This window comes from Paramisgurnus dabryanus, chromosome 21, assembly GCF_030506205.2.
Source record: "Paramisgurnus dabryanus chromosome 21, PD_genome_1.1, whole genome shotgun sequence".
Classification (NCBI taxonomy): Eukaryota; Metazoa; Chordata; class Actinopteri; order Cypriniformes; family Cobitidae; genus Paramisgurnus; species Paramisgurnus dabryanus.
Window position 1 is genome coordinate 27,754,842 of NC_133357.1, and position 20,245 is coordinate 27,775,086.

The window sequence follows — 20,245 nt, forward strand, 5'->3', positions numbered from 1 at the left end:
ATATGTCATACCTGCGGTATTCTTATAAGACAGAAGTTACCTTATTGCACAGCCAGTCTTCATTAGCACGAGGCTTTGGGTCACTGTAGTGCATAGAAACTCGCTGTCCCATTATAGTGAGCACTCTCTAAAAATAAGACACACAGCAAGAGAAGGAAAAAAGAAATAAAAGAGTAAATGTCATATTCAAGGTGATCTCGCCACATTTGAGACCTCACACAAGAAGGGAGAAAAGAAGAGCAAGGGGACGACTGGATAAAAGAGAGAGGAGGTAGATATCACCATCGATTTGAGAGGACTGGGAATGAAGCTCTGATCAGCACATGAGAGGACCCTCAACCTCCCCCATTCAGGGGAACCAAAAAGAAAAAAATAACCCTGCTCACTTCTTCCCATCGTATATAGCACACCCATCAGAAACTCCACAAAACAGAAGTAATATTTTATATAATGATGACAGAACGCTGAATGTTAAAGCTTAAACAAAACCACAAACACTACAGGATATCAACATTTAGAAGCTCATGGTGACAAAATAAATTCAACAGATATCCTGGATTTTGAGCAGTTCACTGGACTGATAAATAAATGTGACAAATTCTACTTTTTGCTGTAGGTCATCTTCACAAAACCCCTTAAGAAATGAGCCATGATGATCTTTAGTGTCCTACTTACACCTCAGACATCCATCGCACAGAAACACGGCAAAAGCAGACATAAATATGCAAAGAATCTGTTGAGAACTGACTGAAGCTGCAATGTGATTGACTGGCAATTTCTAAAATCTAAGTCCACAGGTCTCCAGTCTGACTAAGGTACAATGGCATTGTTTAGGTTCTAGATTTTTTGTGAAATATCCTTAGTTTGCAAGGTTTGCATCATAAAGAGATTTCCAAATTATATCTGTCAATATTCTGCTTTGAGTCATAAAGAAATTGTGGTAACAAAGTCTAAATATAATTTCCAACTGTACCATCATGTGAACATAAAAATGTACCCACCTCAAAAGACAAACAAAAGAAACTTTGAATGGTAACTTTACTGTACATCTTGGTCAAACAACATCTCAATGTTTACCTGAGCAGATCTTGGTAAGAATAACCCGCAACCAAACTTGGTAACACTTCACAATAACACTTCTGTCAATCATCACATCCTCCTTTTGACACTCAAGACTATGTGTCTCTGGAACGGCGCTACTATGGTTTAAGTCGTACCTCTCAGGCAGGTCATTCAGAGTATCCTGGAGTGGTAACGTTTCTTAAACCCCATTGTCTCAATACCGGGATACCGCAAGGCTCAGTGCTTGGACCACTGCTCTTTTCTATGTACATGACATCCCTGGGTTCTGTACTTCGGAAACATGGATTTTTCTACCACTGCTTTAATGAGCAGAAGAGGGCGCACGTCACTTCTCTTTTTGTCAGGTTACACTGGCTTCCTATAGTAGCTCACATCAAATCCCTGCTCCTTAAAACCCCCACTGGGTCAGCACCACCTTGCCTTCACTCACTTACATACAGACTTATGAACCCTCTAGATCCCTTCACTATGCCAACAAACAACGGCTTGTGGTGCCATTGCAAAAAGAAATAAAAATTCACTATTGCGTACCGTCTCTGGATCTGTTCCACATCTGTGGAATGATCTGCCAGTTGCAACAAGATCTGCTGACTTTAAGAGTCAGCTAAAAACCCATCACTTCTTTCCACACCTTAATTACTAACCCAGAGTTTGATATCTTTTTCTATCTTTATCTTTACTCCTTAAAAAAAATTACCCTTGGCTATATATACGGTGTTAGACTTGACTTGATGAGACTAGTTCTAGTGCACTTATGTTTTGCTGTCCTTGTGATGTTCTTATTGCTCCTATTTTTTCCTATTAAGTCGCTTTGGATAAAAGCATTTGCTAAATGACTAAATAAGTGTTAACATTAGTTAATGCACAATGGACTAACATGGAAAAACTGTTTAGTTCAGCACATTAACTAAGATTAATTAACTGAAAAACAATGTTGTTTAACATTAGTTAATGCATTTACTGATGTTAACAAAGACAACCTTATTGTAAAGTGTTACCAAAGACTTTATAAAGAACGTCAATAAAATGCTAATAATTGCCATAACTTATCACCCATGTACGCGAAGTTTGATACAGTACTTAACTTTGGGTTTACTCACAATCAACCATAATCAATTATACAAGTACCTAATGCCTCAACTAACTTGTTAGAGGAAGAATGAAAAAATCCAATACCCTATAAAAAACTTCACGCATTTTGACATATTGCAAAACCATGTGGACTCAACCAAAAGCATCACAGAATATTGTGCAGGCAAGAGACACAGTCAAATATTAGCAGAGACAACTATTAGCACAGTCAACTGCCTGTGTTGAACTAATTTATTTAAAAGAAGCGAAATCTGGTGAAATTCATAAGGAATCCAGCCGTAAAATGCATGTGTTTATACATACATCCACATACATATGTAGACTGGTTGTGTTTATGTGTGTGTGAAGTGACCTGGTTGGTCTCCATCCAGCGGGTGGCCTCCTGCAACTGATTAAACTCGACGAAGGCGAATCCTCTGCTCTGACCTGGAGACACAGCCGTCGCCGGGCCACAATGACAGAACAACAACAACGTAGTGAGGGGTTAGTGTTTTCATATCGAGAGAGAGAGAGAGAAAGAAAGAGGGAGAGAGAGAGAGAGAGAGAGAGAGAGAGAGAGAGAGAGAGAGAGAGAGAGAGAGAGAGAGAGAGAGAGAGAGAGAGAGAGAGAGAGAGAGAGAGAGAGAGAGAGAGAGAGAGGTGGAGAGAGGAATACACTGCTGTACCTGTGCCATTTACACCAGTCAGTTAAACATTTGATGCATAGCAAAAGTGATTTATAGTGAAATTAATAATGTGGACAAACACATCAAACAAATGTTTGAGCACTAATAATACATTTCTTTTAAAATAGATAATTACTTAGAACACAACATATAAAATGCAAAGCTATGATGCAATTTAATGTCTATTTACAAGTTTCTTCTTTGAAATCACACAAAATTGTATAACACATGTGGACAATGCCAGATGAGATTATATTTCACAAACTGCCAAAATAGGATAAAACAGGCATTCCAAGCAGGTTCCTACTGGTGACAAAATATATTTAATTTATGAAGACATTAGCTTTGAAGCAACACTATTTTTATATAAATGGCCAGATTTGCTAAACAGGACAAATTAGCATGAAAGGGAAATCTCCTACAAATGCATCCAATAAGTTTCAGTCGAAAAAACAACAGTGTCCACAATAGAGTTGCAAAGGGGCAGAAATTTCCAGAAACTTTCTTTGAAAACTTAATTTGGGGAATTGTGGAAATATTCCAAATTGGAAACTTAAAAGGAATTTATGGGAATTATTTGGAAATTTATATAAACTCTATCATCATATACAAACATAAATAAACATTTTGTTTGGTCATAAGCAGACATGCATGCAAGGTAATACATATTTTGAAGAATCCTAATTCTTTTGCTCATCAAGCCGTGGATTTATTTGATTAAATAAATGATGAGCATAAGAGACTTTTTAAAAACATTAAAAAAAGCAATGTGCCAAAACTTTTGGGTGGTACAGTAATTCTATATGAACACAGAAAACTGGCTAGCAGAATGAAAGGGAATAAAAGCTTAAGCTAGCTAGCCTGGTCCAACCAGACTCTTGTACATTCATTTCATTTGTACAGAGAGTCTGGCCACGCTCCATTGCAAAGCGTTACTTCAGTTAAGGAGGGTCCTCTGTTGAAGTTTAAAACTGTTGGATCACTCTGAATCTGCCATAACCAATCGCTAACGTTTGGTTGTGACGTATGTCACGCGCCGAAACTGGCCGGAAAAAACAAGTCAGAATGATCAGACCAACAAAACATAGCAAACCTGGTTCTTGCTCCGGCTTTAACTTCTGTATATTCGGCAGCTTTGCAACAACGAACCGAATAGCTTTTCTCACGTCTTTCTTCGCTGCCATTAATGAACTACAACTCAAGCTGACGCACGACCTCAACGTCATCGTTCTTAGCCACCCCCATCTGTTCGCTGATTGGACCTGCAGATTTTTGCAGGAGAAAACTAAACTCTACACAGCAGTCCCAGACGTAGTACTGAAGCGAAATGAAAATTAAGCGGAAGCACGTAGGAGGGCGGAGCCAGGCTAGCTACATGATAGCTAGTCTCATACATTTTCAATAAAATATTGCTACCTTACAATGTATGTTATGGAAGAATGCAAGTACATGCAGTGGGTGTGGCCTCAATGGCCCTTCAGTAAGCAGTGTGTTATGTGCATGTGACTGAGGAATGTGCAGAGTAGAAATTTTATTGAAATTTCATTAAAGGGGCTATATGTAGTTTTCAGCGGCCTCTAGTGGTGATGTTTCAGATTGCAACAAATAAGTTTACAAGCGCGTGCTCGAATTCATGAGCAACGGCCAGACTGAGATGCAACACACCGGAGAAAGCACCACACAACATGCTGGAAACTCAGGTAAACTCCCACTGCAACGTTAAATTGACTGCAATTAGCCTATGTTATGTGGTGTTACATGTCACACTGTATAATCTCAATCATCAATGTCAGACTGTATGGGCCCTATCTTGCACCCAGCGCAATTTACTTTGTCAGTGACGCATGTATCATTCGTATTTTGCACCGGCGCACAGCTGGTTTTTCGCTCCACAAACGCACGTCGGCAAACTAGGGAATGAACTTGCGCTCCCTGGGCGGTTCAGCGCAAAAAAAGAGGCGTGTTCCGGCGCAAACCATCCCTGGTGCTATTTTGCAGTTTCAAAAAACAATTGCGCCACTGACCAGAAAAAAAAAGTTTAAAGTCAGTGGCGCGTTGCGCGTGGTTCATTATGCTATTTTAAGGGCGCATGCTTGACCATAATGTATAGGTTGCACAACGCGCATACACTTTGCATGTAATCTACACAGTTATTTTTGCAAATCATAAATTGTTACACAAAAAAATATTAATACACGAGATAAGGGGAATCATAGTGGTGAGCATTGTGGTGATAGTTTTTATTTATTGTGTGGCTGCGTTAAAAAATTATCATGCAAATAACGATTAAAATATTTTCATAAGTTAATATAATAAGTTTGTTGTGTGGCTGTATTACGTTTATTTTATGTAAATAATAATTAAAATGTTTTCACAAGAAACCTTAATGTATGTGAACTTGATTTGTAAGTGTACTTTGGGGTTGGACCTTGCTTGCGTTTCTTGGGTCCGATTTCAAAGCCCCCAAACCCTTTCAGCGGTGAGGGTGGACGCAGCGATGTCCTCTGCTGGCGTCTGCTGGCGTCTGTGCAGATCCACCTCCCGTTGCACGGTGTGCCCGATTTATGCTGGCAAGCTTGGGATTCCCCCGTCTCCTGACATCATTGTAGCACTTGGCGCAACGATATGCCAGCTGATGAGACTGTGGCTATTTCCTCTCACGCCTGTTTAACCGACGCTGATTTGGGCGGGTTTCTCCTATCCCCATACAAAATAACTTCTCTGTCTTTGACTGCTCTTACAAGAACGTGGGTCTCCTCGGCTGTGAACCGCTCCTGGCGTGCGCCTGGTAAATCCGTCGTAATAATAGCAACCCGCCATGGAACTTGCCCCCTTGCGTTTAAAGGGAATGTTGGATAGCGTTCTGATTGGTTTATTTGACGTTACGCCCAAACCACACCTATGAATAATGAACCTACTTCAGACCAACCCCTTATTGATTTGCGCCCGGCGCAAGAGTTATTTCTCATGCTGGGAAAATAGCAACAGCGCCCAAGATCCGCCCACAAACTCACTTGCGCGTTGCGCTTCGCACTTGCGTTTCAGATCGTTAAAATAGGGCCCTATGAGTTTAAAGACTTTTAAAAATCAGACACACGCAAACATAAACTCGTCCGCAGTTTTACATCATCGATCGACGACGGCTGGGCGAACACACGCTAAAGCGAAGGCTAGCAAACCGAAACATCATCTAAAAAATTTGATCATCTAATTTGTTCTTCACAATATGTGGAGTTTGTGTTGAAGTCTGTGCTGTGCTGGGAGCAGGTCGTTTCTTAATGTTATCAGACATGTTGCAGTGTCGTCGCTGTTGAGTGCAAAGTCAGTAGACGAGGTGTGAGGCTCGGGAGTGCACGCATGCAGGTGACGTCACTGGATTTCGCACCAAATCCGACCCGGTACTTTCACATAAAAATAGCAAAACCCACAAAGTGGATCATTTTAATGTGAGATTACAACCCCTTCACACACAGGCAATTGAAAAGGGATTAGTTTAAGTAGAAACACTACGTACAGCTCCTTTAAATCTTGTTGTTTTAAAGAAAATTATGCTGCACGTTTTTTTTACTACATTGAAGTTCCTGGTTATAGGCAATTTTTTTCAAATTCCCAGTTTATTCCTTTTAATTCCTGTTAGTTCCAATATATTCCCATTAATTCCCATGAAAAGTTTCCAGCCATCCAGAAATTTGGCCACACCTTTTTGGCAAAAAATTCATTGCGTGTAGGGCTGGGGGCGATATGGCCAAAAAAATTATCAAGAAAATGTTTTCCATATCAGTCGATATCGATAATTATCATGATAAATAACAAATCTTTATTCCTGTCAAATGTAAAGGCATTTACATTTTTGCTCCAGAATGAAAATGGTAAAAACCAGACAGTTAATAATAGTTTAAAACTACTTTTTATTCAGATCATGACCAATACAAATACTAAAATCTTGTTCAGGCATCTGTATTAAATGTAAATATATTTTTTATAAAACAGAAAGCAGCAGGCTATTGTCACTTTAAGACCCAAGACAGACTGCTTAAAGTTTCAATATACTGAGTAACATCCAGCTTTTTATGTTCACTTAATCAAGAAAGAAAACGTAGTTCAGTGATCACGCGTGTGTTATACATATACGAGCTATACACGCTAATAAATTGGTGGAAAGAGCGTCACGTTGCTATGGAAGCGCACATACGTAATTACTATATTCACTGCAGTGGTGGATCTGCTGTTTTTCCTCAGTTTCCTGAATTTGTGAATGTCCTGTAAATATACTTTTAAAGCTGTGCGGACATGTGCGCGCGCAAGGCGGACACTGAAAGAAAGTATAGTATACTGTACCCATTTTGTCTGACACTGTGATTGTAAACCAAGAGCGCGTGCCGCATCCGGAAGTGCTTGCGCAACATTACGCACAGTGCGTAAACAGTATCGTTCACTTATCAAACTGTCGTAATCGTCTTAAAATTATCGCCCAGCAATAATTGCGTGTCTTTAGTAAATCCTGACAGTAATCCTGCAAAATATGGTTTGCGCTTGTGCAAGCTGTTAGTAAATCTGGCCACAAATGTATGAATCCTGTAACTGATCTTTTACATGCAACTTGGTTTTTCAGAAAATTTTCATATGCCATGGCGTCTTTTAATACTACTTCCCAAACTACAATAATCTCTTTTACCCATAATTCCTTCAATCGTACAGGGTGGATAAAATAAAGGAAACACCAGATAATATTATTATCAGGATATTTCAACACTCCTGACAAACATATTTACATTGAGTAATTGACCTGGCCATGCAGGTATTTGACTTGATATAACAATGCGGTACAGAACACAACCATTCCAATGATACGGCTGCATACACATTCAGCATCATCCACAATACTGAACAACTGCCAAAACACTGTAGTCTTCATAGTGGGCTTTTGGTCCGGAGAATAATCTAAAACTATCATTTGACCATTTTCAATATCTTTGAGGCAGTAACTGTCAACTATTGTCCTTTTTGGGTAGCCATGAAAAGCTTTATTAGCAGGTTCAGGTTTGTTTGATTGGGGTTGGAGGTGAAATCTGCAGGAAAGTAGATCTTTAGGAACAGGGTTGGTGACCATTAACTCATCAATTACCCTAATGCAGGGGTGCCCAACCCTGTTCCTGGAGGGCTACCGTCCTGCAGATTTTAGCTCCAACCCCAATCAAACACAGCTGAAGCAGCAAATCAATGTGTTCAGGGTTGCTTGATAATTACAGACAGGTGTGTTGGAGCTGGGTTGGATCTGAAGTCTGCAGGACGGTAGCCCTACAGGAGCAAGGTTGGGCACCCCTGCCCTAATGTGACTTGCAAAAAGCAGACCATTTCACATATTGTTTACCTTATTTTGTCCACCCATTTTGCTGGGATACAAATGGCCAAAACCTTTTCACATTTATCAAAAGAAGCTACAGTACATCTGTAAAGAAAAGTGGTCACAAAAATAGCTCACATGTTGATTTACCATACTGATCTCCCTAATATAATATACTTACACATCTTGCACATATTTCAGGACATGAACGATTAAAGTGACATGAGAGAGAATGCTGGGAGGACACGAAGGTGAGGCAAGATGCAGCATTTGTGCTTGCATGCCTGTGTTATGCATTTGTATGTATGAGGCTGTTTAATACCTTAACTCTTTCCCCGTCAATTAAGTAAAAAATGCTTCCCTGCCAATGACAAGTATTTCTGGCTTTCCGCAATACCGCTATTATCCACCAGGGGCTCTTCCGCAACTTATAAAACCTGAAAGTATCACCCTAGGGCAAATAGCTGTATGTCCATGAATGTTTTGAGGATCGCTCTGCATCTGATCTCTATCAAAAGTCCTTCACAAAAACAGAATTATCTCAGCTTTTTGCTCAAAATTTGGGGCCCTATCTTGCACCCAGCGCAATTGTATCATTCGTATTTTGCCTCGGCGCACAGCGGGTTTTTCCCTCCACAAACGCAAGTCGCAAACTAGGGAATGAACTTGCGCTCCCTGGGCGGTTCAGCGCAAAAAAGGAGGCGTGTTCTGGCGCAAACCATCCCTGATGCTATTTTCCAGTTTCAAAAAACAATTGCGCGTGGTTCATTATGCTATTTTAAGGGAGCATGCTTGACCATAATGTAAAGCGTGCACAACGCACACACACTTTGCTTATCTAATCTACACAGATGCAACAGTTATTTTTTGCACATGAGATAAGGGAAATCATTGTGATGAGCATTGTGGTGATAGTTTTTATTTATTGTGTGGCGGCGTTAAAAAATTCTCATGCAAATAACGATTAAAATATTTTCATAAGTTTGTTATGTGGCTGTATTACATTTATTTTATGTAAATAATAATTTAAATGTTTTCACAAGAAACCTTAATGTATGTGAACTGGATTTGTAAGTGTTCTTTGGGGTTGGACCTTGCTTGCATTTCTTGAGTCCGATCTCAAAGCCCCCAAACCCTTTCAGCGGTGAGGGTGAACGCAGCGATGTCCTCTGCTGGCGTCTGTATAGAGGCAGATCCACCTCCCGTTACACGGCGTGCCCTATTTATGCTGGCAAGCTTGGAATTCCCCCGTCTCCTGACATCATTGTAGCGCTTGCCGCAACGTCCTGGGGATACCAGCTGATGAGACAATTGTGGCTATTTCCTCCCACGCCTGTTTGACCGACGCTGATTTGGGCGGGTTTCTCCCATCCCCATACAAAACAACTTCTCTGTCTTTGACTGCTCTTACAAGAACGTCGGTCTCCTCAGCTGTGAACCGCTCCTGGCGTGCGCCTGGTAAATCTGTCATAATAATAACAACCCGCCATGAAACTTGCGCCCTTGCGTTTAAAGCAGGAGTGGGGAACCCTGGGTCCTGGAGGGCCACTGTCCTGCAGAGTTTAGTTCCAATCCTAACCAAACACACCTGAATTTCATTTCCAAGTAATCCTGAAGGCTTTAATTAGATTTTTCAGGTGTGTTTAATTAGGGTTGGAACTAAACTCTGCAGGACAATGGCCCTCCAGGACCAGGGTTCCCCACCCCTGGTTTAAAGGGAATGTTGGATGACGTTCTGATTGGTTTATTTGAGGTTACGCTCAAACCACACCTATGAATAATCAACCTACTTCAAACCAACCCCTTACTGATTTGCGCCTGGCACAAGAGTTATTTCTCCCGCCGGGAAAATAGCAACAGCGCCCAAGATCCGTCCACAAAGTCACTTGCGTTTTGCGCTTCACACTTGCGTTTCAGATCGTTAAAATAGGGCCCTTGGTGTTTTTGAAGAAACCTACCCATATTTGAGGGGTGATAAAAAGAGAACTAATGAAGGTAGGATGAAATGTTTTTTGTTTTTTTTGGTTGTTGTTTGAAAGCAGAGGTTCTGTTCAATCATTTGGTATATTGTATGTTTATATATTTGAAGAAGAAAATTTTCTGGAATGCATTAAACTTTTGTGAAAATAATGAAAAATGCTGGCTCTGGCTGGCAACTTTTTAAAAAACGCTGGCGGGGAAAGAGTTAATACCTGGTATTAAGATGTTTTTTGGTCGATCGAATCATAAGTAAATGAGAGAGATTTACATTTAGACATGGGGCCGGTTGCACCAGCTGGGCTTAAACCCGGTCGTAAGACTAGTGAAATGCAATTTACATCCAACGTAGAATGTACACTTGTTGCACCACCTTGGTATAAACTTACGTCTAGTCAAGGTTAGGCTTCAGTATAAAGTGTTGACTTGTTTCTATGGCAAAAATAGAACTAATAAAATTTGACGAGACATTGGCACGTCTAATGCGCAGGATACGCGAGCAGTGTGCTTTCATGCATGGCAGAGTGGGAGACCACACCAATAAATTCTTAAATAGCATAAAATACCTAAATATTTATAAAGATGACACATTAGAGAACTTATTAAAAGCTTTCATTTCATTTAGTTTTTATCCAGAACTGTTCAAATGTATCTGCATATTATTATCTTTTGTGCAAAAGGTAAAGGCTATAGTTTAGTTATGTGCGGGTTTATGTTTGATGGGTCTGCACGTGACGCACACATCTTGAGGGAGAGCGCATTGGTAAACGTGTGAGAGAAGGGAAAGCTCTCTATTGTTATCAATTAGCTTGCTGCAGTAAATGTAATGTATGTGTATAACCATATAACATGAATGGTGTCTCAACTATCACTGCGATTAAACGCATACAGGGGGACGCATATCGTCTCCACTGAGCTTAGTTACCCCTGGTTGTAGTTGCAGATGGTGCAACTTGCCCCTGGTATTAATCCATCTCTTTTGTCCACTTTCGATCGCTTCAGTCCTGATTACTGAGAGGGAGGTCTGTGGTCTGTCTTTCATTATAACGCTAGCGGGAGAAATGATGAGTTTAAAATGTCGCAAACTAATATTATGTCTCTCCTTTGTAGTAAACATGCTGCACAGAGTTTTGTACATGTATATGTAAGAGCTTTCACTGATATTTCAGAGCAATTGATGAAATAAGATTAAATAACTGTCACACGCTCACAAAATGAAAGAGGCGGGAACAGCCGCATCAGTTTTATTAATGAAAGCCTAAAGATTGCGCTGAACACAATGGGTTTGCACTAAAAATCATGTCTTATGTTAAAACATTGTGCTCGGTACATTACACATTAGATCAAAAGGTGGAGATAGGCGGTCTTTTCAAATGCGTTTTCGACTACTGCTGAATGTGGTCGAAAGTGGACGAGCACAAAACGTTTCATGTATTTACCATACACTTGTGATCCGATCAACCAAATCTTAATTCCCGATGTAAACAGCCTCTATGATGTATCATGTGACTTTTTATGTGCAAGTAGTCTTGTTAAAGATGACAGCTGGTTAAAGAAAATGGCAAAAAACTGGAACTGGAAAAAAACAAGCAATATTTTTAAGGTTTCATATCGCCTGTACTAAACAGTCCCTTTGCTCATCTACAATGTAAAGTGAGAAAGAAGAGATGATTTGTCTGGAGGTAAAACACTGAATAAAGCAAAAGCAGGGGGCGAGTTCAGCTTTGTTATGGAGGGCAGTGGGAGAGAGAGACTTTTTTGGGTCCCCTTTTGTTTTGTAAGGGGACCAATTGCTCACCTGAAGACTTGTTCCTCATGAGACGAACCTCTCTGGGCTGGATCCCCTGTTCCTGGAGCTGACCCCGAATCTACAGAATGATAACAAGATGCTCATATTCATTAAACCATGCAACACAATATCAAAGATAATGTTTGTGAATAAAAGTTATGCAAACCTTTGCTATTTAAAAGGGTCATGAACGTTTTATTATTATGGTCACTGAGGTTTACTCACTTTGTGCCCAAAAACATACTAAATTAGGTATATTTTTCTGACTGAAACTGACCACCATAGTCTAATTAATGAATTGACAAACCTAAGGTGATTATTTTTGATAAATATCCGGTTATTTTGTGCATGTAATGCAATCAAGGACGTTTATAAGATATCATAAAACAGTTCCTCCAGTTTTACAGTCCCTCTAGTTTTTCGCAATTCTGCGATCGTGGAACCCAGCTCATAATCAACAAGTCACATTTTTTTGCGATCCTGCATAATTTCTAATTTCATTGCAAAATAATTTCAAAAATTAATAATATCTAAAAAAAATCAATAATAATCATCTAATATTCTGTTATGAAACAGGGTAGACAACTTTTAGCTTTATTTTACAAAACGCACATGCTCATGTCATTCTAGCACGCACCATTTACATTTATTCGTTAAGCAGATGCTTTTGTCCAAAACGACTTATTATTGAGGTAACAATAGAAGCAAGCACCCCCCTATATAGGCTAATAGCCTTGCATCACATATTTAATCTCATGACCACACAATTCAGTGTCTTGCACGGGACAATCCCGTAATTAATAGAACATTCCGTTATGCAACAGCAACATTAATTTCATTCCGTAACCTACGAAACCCATTTGCTGCAAACTCACAAATCTCACTGTAATGAGAATTTATAATTTATATATTTTACATTTTTCAGTTTTCAGACAGATCATGAACACTATTAAACACGCACAAGACTGTTTAAAACAAGCAGTCAATCTGCGCAGGGTTTCCCGGCAAACTTTTCAGTTCGGGTGGCCCGCCTAAGCTTGGAAACCCTACCGCCTTAAATAGGTCGTTTAAAAAAAAAAAAAAACTTTCACTGCAAAAAATGCCCTCAAGTGCATCTCGGAGAATAGCGCGGACGCCCTTCACACCGCAAGCGGGCGGGAGATAAAGACGTGGCCCGTCGTGTCTGGAGGATAGCCAGTTGATAAAACACGTGTCCGTGATAACTGTAAGTGAACTTATGTTTTGGGTTAATTTAAGCCTGTTATTGTATTAGTCTATAGTTCTTGCAATTTTACAGTAAGTTAGCTGGGGATTTTGTTGTTTGAGCAACCTGCTAGCTAGGTTTCACGTGCCTGTTGATTATATAAAATTGTTGAGCGCTCTTGCTCATGTTATTTATGTGCATTATTTACATGCTACAGTAGTTACACTCCTTTAAGATAATGTAATTAACAGTGGGAAATAATCAGTTTTTACCATTTTTGCGCTATCTATCTACAACATCTGCTTTAGTTTGTGTTTATTAACCCTTTAGTTTCACTTCATCACGCAGCTAAAACATTTAATTCATTAATAATCTAGTATGTGATAATTTTCTGTCATAATTTCTTCAAAAGTTTTATTTGAGTGTTTTAAATAAAAAAATTAGGCTGGAAATCAAAAAACATGAGAGGAGGCAAACCTCATTGACTGTGGCATTGGGTGGCAACATTCTCAACATGATGATATTGCTGGGTTTCTGGGCCTGCTCAGTATCAGACCTGTAGTCCTGGTCATGTGGTTCTGGATCATCTTGGTTCATTTGTGCATGATGTAAGCTTCTGTCTCTTAGCTTGTCCTTATCTAACTGGACCTGGTCAGGGAAACCCTACATCAACAAAACAGCATTCCTTAGCAACATTATCAATTATTTTATGCCTTAAATAGATATTTGATCTTCCAGGACATATGTCAATCTACTTTGAAAACCATTCAAAAAGTTCTCATAGCATAAATCCTAAAGTGATGGCAAGTAGAGCAAATTATCATAAAAAAAGGTAAACAGAATAAAAAAGTGATAACCATGATACTCACTTGTCTGTGGCTGAGATGTTTATCTTCATCAGTTCTCCATTCTGCTTCATATTCCTCCTGAGAGCTGTTCTTTCTCTTAAATCTGCTCCAGTTGTTGTCCTCATGCCGATCACCTTCATCTGGAGTTTGGCCATCCATATAAACCTTCTGTCCTGATCTAAATGACTCTCTCGTGTCTCTCCTATGCCCATCAAAATCCGTATCCCGTTGGAACCTTGAGTGGATGTTCTGATTTTGGAAAGCTTGGATGAGAGGTTCTCCAGGTTTGTTACTCTCCGATACAAAGTTATCCTTTTGTCTGAACCCTGGTTGGTTACTCGAGACACTACCTGAGGTTAAGTCTCTCATGTTTCCAACATTACCATCACGCCCATGAAATCTGGCATTTGTTAAGTTGCTATTTGGTCCCATTCCATTTTCCTGTCCATAGCCACGATAGTCCATATCCCTGTAGTCATGATCATCTGTGTTTTTTCCATAGCGACCTAGGCGGTCACCACGACCTCCCCTATCAGATGGGGAAAGAGATGACTTATTTTACTGCTTTATGAAGGATAAAAACAGTAACACTTTATTTTAAGGCGTCAATGTTACATTGTAATTATATATATTTAAGTACCAAGTAATAATCATCAACATGTACTTACTGTAGGGTTTGGGTTAGGAATAGGGTTGGGTTTAGGATTAGTTGCATGTAATTATGCATAATTAACTGTTATTACTATAATAATTACATGTAACATGTGTAACAAAGACACCATAAAATAAAGTTTTACTGATATATCTCATGGTACCAAACATTAATTCATTAATAATCTAGTATATGTTCATTTTTGTCACAGTTTCTTCAAAATTAAGTTTTATTTGAGTGTTTATAATAAAAATATTTTCATTTTCACCATGACGTATATGCCCCACCCCTTTGATTGCCCTGCCCCCAGTTAATCCAGTACTCGCTTTTCAGACCCATGGATTAATCGAAATGAAAAAAATGACAAGATAAAGAATTTACAAACAATTGGAGAAAAGTTGTGGTTTAAAAGTGCATATTTTTTATTTTTCTTGTCAAAAATGACAATCTTTTCACTAGATAAGACCCTTATGCCTCGTTTGGGATTGTTTATAGTCCTTTGAAACTCCGCTGAAAAAAACTGTTAAGTGTTGAGTTAAGTATTAAATGTTGGGCTCTATTAAAGTCCATTAAAATTAGAAAAATCCTGCAATGTTTTCCTCAAAAAACATAATTTCTTCTCGACTGAACAAAGAAAGACATCAACATTTGGATGACATGGTGGTGAGTAAATTATCTGGATTTTTCTTTTAAGAAAATTGAATATTCCTTTAAGTTATGCTTTTCAAAACACTCACAGCGCTGTCCGAGTGCTGAAATGTTTCGTCTCTCCAATTGTTTGTAAATTCTTTATTTCCTGTTTGTTACAAATAAAGTACAAACCTTTTCTTGCATATCTGTAAATTATTATTTTGAGATTACACTGATCGTGTAGGCTATCCATACATTTACAGCATTTAAAAGCCTGCTAATGTTACTTCTATGACGGAAAGAAAACGACTTTTAAAGAGAAACAAAGATTTGAATCCAAAAAATTAACAATTTCAATACAAATAAAACAATGCAAAAACAATCTTAAACTGGTAGTCTTTTTCCTCCCCGCATAGATTTGCAGTTTACAAATTCCGCTATCTAAATAGGGAATAAGCATGGTGCGAGCGGAACTGGCTTTTAAAAGGGATGGGAGATGAGACTCTCATTGGTTTATTGCACCTTACGCCCAGAACACACCCATTACCCATTACGAGAATAGGAACAACAACTTTAGACTATACGCTAGGCCCATAAACCCTTTTTCACATCGTTAAATTAGCAAAAGTGGACTCGAACACACCCGTTCAAACTCTGAATCGTGCGCTTTAGACCATGCGCTTAGATCGTTAAAATAAGGCTCAAGGTCTGTTTGCTTTGAGAACTACCAGCTACTGACTGATATAAGTCATGCTGTGAAACAGCCAATCAGAGCAGTGCTTAACATAATTATTCATGACCCTTACAAATAACGTAATAACAGCCCTTTTCATTGAAGAGAGAAATCCAAAGGTTGTAAATGGACATGTAAAACTGTTTCTGGATAAGTGTTGCACTTTATAAAGTTACATATCTTTTATGTAGATATCAGAGAAAAATTTAACATACTGTATCAATGCATTCTTTGGCACCATTTAAGGTGCAGTGTGTAAATTTTAGCGGCATCTAGTGGTGAGGTTGTGAATTGCAACCAACGGCACAGTCCACTGCTCACCCCTCACTTTTGAAACACGTAGAGAAGCTACTGTAGCCACCACCGGACAAACAGGTCATCGTCGGAGACAACTTTGTAAGAAAGTTTGTCCGTTAAGGGCTTCTGTAGAAACATGGCGGCCCAAAATGGCAACTTCCATGTAAGGGGACCCTCGGTGTAGGTAAATAAAAACATCTCATTATAAGGTAATAAACACATAACGGTTCATTGTGTTAGGTCTTTATACACCCCTGATAATATAGTTTTGTATATTATTTTGCATTTCTGTCAAGAGATCCTTCTAAAAATTACACACCGCACCTTTAAGCTAACTGATAAAACGCTTTAAAGTGACCAATCACAACAACTCAAGTACACTTTCCCTCATTTATTTACGAATTTATTTAACGAATGCTGTTGATGGTTTAATTTATGTTGTTGTTTGTGTAAACTTATCTCGTGGTGTTTTAATGGTAAATGTGTAAAAACAAATATAACTGCAAGATCTTTGACCCACCGTCTTTCATAATCCATGTTTAAGTGGAGGTCTCGAAAAACGTCCACCTTTCTTCTTCATTTACAGCTGTTGATAAAATAAACAGTGAATAGTTGTCATATTAATAATGAAATACAAACAAATAAAGAGACCAGAGTTTACGGTTACTATTTACGTTGCAAACACATCATGACAGATACATTGCGATGTGCTAGGCTCGACACTAATTTGCATACCATTTCTTAAACCATTTAAAATGACAACAACAAGACAAAAAGTCAGGTCGGATATTTCAGCCTTACTGCAGGACTGTACAGTAACTGTTATTGTAAATGCCAAAACAACCATTCACGTCGTAAACTCTACCAAATATCAGCAGCGACCAGCAGCTTTCACTAGAGCGCGCGTTGCAGCCAGAGGACACGAGCTCGAGTTCAGAGTTCGCAAGGCAACTGCCAGCGTCACTCCAGCGAGCAACTCATCTTTAACACGACATGATATTATCTGTACGATAAAGTTACACAGCGGTCGCTTACCTCTGTTGTTACTCTGCTAGCGTAACAGCATTAACGTGAACACAATGTATACACATGACGTTTGACGTCTCCCTGCAAAACACAGTAAAATGGCCTCGGTCCGGTGGGCGGGGACATGATGCTCAAGCTGATTGGCTCAAATGCCGCGGCGATAAAAATGCGTAAATTGATTGGACATGGAAGCATGAAGTACGATGACCTAAATACTATTCTTCACGTGTCTTTACAATGTAGTGTGTAAGTTTCAAAATCAGTGAGTCAACTGTTTGATGAGAGGGGTGTCTTGCTCTCTTATGAACATGTTATGCAAGATTTCTCTCTTCCAGTCCCCCCAAGAGAATATGCCATTGTTTTTGGGGCAATTCCTGATTGTTTGAAACCTTTAATCAATCCTGGCCCTAAAGGTCCGTTATGATCTTCATTTATATTTGACAACACTAATCTATTTGTTGATCAAAATCCTTTCAATAGTTTATCAAACAAAAAAATCGCTCAATTCTTAACAGAGATCAGATATCTTTACCTGCTTGCTTAAGCTTTTGAAATAACAAATTTGATGATATCGTATGGGAAGATTTCTGGCTTCTTTAGAAAAAAATATTTTTACCTAAATTTGTTGAAAATTATTCACAATTGCTACCCAGTTAATTATAACTTTGCTAAATTCAATAATACTATTTCCCCCTTGTGCACCTTTCATCAGGCTGATGAGACAATCCTTCATTTATTTTGGGAATGTATATACTGCAAAATATTTTGGGTTGACTTTTTAAATTTTGTTTAAAGATATCTTTCTGTAAATTTCTGTTTAAACCAAAAAATTGTTTTCTTTGGTGATATAAGATTAGACCCTTGTCACTTTAAATGTATTCTTAAAGGGATAGTTCACCCAAAAATACAAATTCTGTCATCATTTACTCACTCTCATGTTGTTACAAACCCACATACATTTCTTTGTTCTGATGAACACAAAGGAAAATATTTTGAGAAATGTTTGTAACAGAACCATTCATGGACCCCATTCACTTCCATAGTAGGAAAAAATAATACTGTGTAAGTAAATGGGTCCACAAACGGTTTGGTTACAAACATTTCTCAAAATATCTTCCTTTGAGGAACTCAAAAAATACTCTTGCTTGTAAGACTCTACAATGGTGTCAATCCTTTAAGCTATCTTAACTCTCTTTATATTTATGTAATGTAACTAACCCACAATATTGTGTACTATTTTCCATATATTGTATTGTTCTGTATACTTTATTAAAGCATAATAAAAAAAGTTTCAAAATCAATACAGCCACTAAAGCATAGGCTATTATTAACAGTAATTGTAATTTATAATAATTAATTATATTATATTATAAATATATTGTTTTTGCTCTCGTCTTTCTCTATTAAAATATTAGTTTACTGGTGACATTTAAATATTTATTGAACTAGGTGTTTTTAAATTAAAATAAAAAATAGAACAAATATTACAAATGGTGACTCATTTACACATGAACAATGTTTATCAACTGCATAGTCAACAATTTACTGTATTTGGACATTTTCAAACATTTTACTGAACTTGCAGAAGCCAGCTAATGTTCTACAGATCCCCCTTCATTTGTGTGATTGTTTATTAAGTAGACTACTTCACGAGATCGCATTAACATGTAATTAAATATGACAATAAAGCATTTGGCATGCTGTCTGAAGAGAATGGTTGGACAAACCCAGAGTACTCCCTCTCCTTAACTGGGATACCAGGTCAGAGTGAGGCGATGGGGAGGAGGGATGCTGCAAAAAACTCACTGGCAGGGGCGTCACTAAGGGTGGATAGTAGGAGAATTCTACGGGCCCATGCACTATTGGGGCCCCCAAAGATCATTTTAATTAGTAGTAACATGGGGGTGGTAGAGGGCACAAAATTGCTAGTGTCACCCCTGGTCACTGTACAGAGCAGAGGTTAGGGATGGCATTACATAGAGACCACTTTGCGCTTATTGGTTGGATTACATTAGAGTTGGGGTACTCGAACTTGGACTCGGACTCAAGTCCAATTTTGAATGAACTCGGACTTGTCAAGCATTCGGGTGAATTTGTACTCGGACTTGACACAGACTTGGACATTTTAGACTCGGAAATGATCCTGAGTACAGTTGAGTCCGATCATGTGTAACAATAAAACCAACATAAACTTGAGATGAGAAATTAATTAATGTCTCACTGTCTCCCCCTCCTGTTATTTTACTGCAACACACTGGCACACAGCAGCCAGTCGCATCATACGTGCAGACAAACACATCACACACATCAATGCGTGGCTAGCACGATGTCCTCAAAGTCAGCAATAATTTGTTTTGCTTACAAAAATCATAGACAATTTATTTGCAAGACATCTGGTAAAAAGAAGATACCTCTATATCCCTTCTTTTCTTTGAAATCATTTTTAAAGGGAAACTAGTTGACAAAAAAACATTTTTCAATAGCAATGACAAGATGCAATAGAGGTATTTTTATAACATTTTTATATTGCCATTGGTTTAATGGGCTGAAAGGTTAAAGTATTAATAGAAAGTATTTACAATACAAAATCTTTTTTTTCAATTTAATTACTTTCTGGACTTGGGCGGACTCGACCTGGACTCAACCTTTAAGAACTCGGACTTGAGTCCAACTCGGACCATTTTGGACCCGGACTTGGTCTTGATTCGTACTCGACAAAGGTGGACTCGGACCCAACTCTAGATTACATGACCATGTACCTCCCAAACTTGGTTAAATAAACTTAATTTTGGGTAAACCGATTATGCTTAATGAATTTTCACTTTAATGGGCACAACACATTTTAAGTAAGGAATAATTGAGAGAGTGCCGTTACACCGTGGGTGTGCATTATTTTCGAATAATT

The 20,245-nt window shown here is 38.6% G+C and overlaps 1 protein-coding gene across 1 annotated transcript in view; it reads right to left on the reverse strand.

Annotated features, from left to right (window-relative positions):
• The window catches only part of rbm10 (RNA binding motif protein 10), a 53,765-nt gene extending 36,312 nt beyond the window's left edge, over positions 1-17,453 (reverse strand). The window contains exons 1-7 of the mRNA XM_065286479.2: positions 17,350-17,453; positions 16,835-16,900; positions 14,024-14,531; positions 13,632-13,817; positions 11,960-12,029; positions 2,528-2,601; positions 41-127 (exon numbers count right to left, since the gene is read on the reverse strand). Of these exons, the coding sequence (XP_065142551.1) occupies positions 41-127; positions 2,528-2,601; positions 11,960-12,029; positions 13,632-13,817; positions 14,024-14,531; positions 16,835-16,851 (942 nt within the window). The 5' untranslated portion in view covers positions 16,852-16,900; positions 17,350-17,453. The remainder of the gene's footprint in view (positions 1-40; positions 128-2,527; positions 2,602-11,959; positions 12,030-13,631; positions 13,818-14,023; positions 14,532-16,834; positions 16,901-17,349) is intronic.
• Between the last annotated feature and the right edge of the window lie 2,792 nt (positions 17,454-20,245).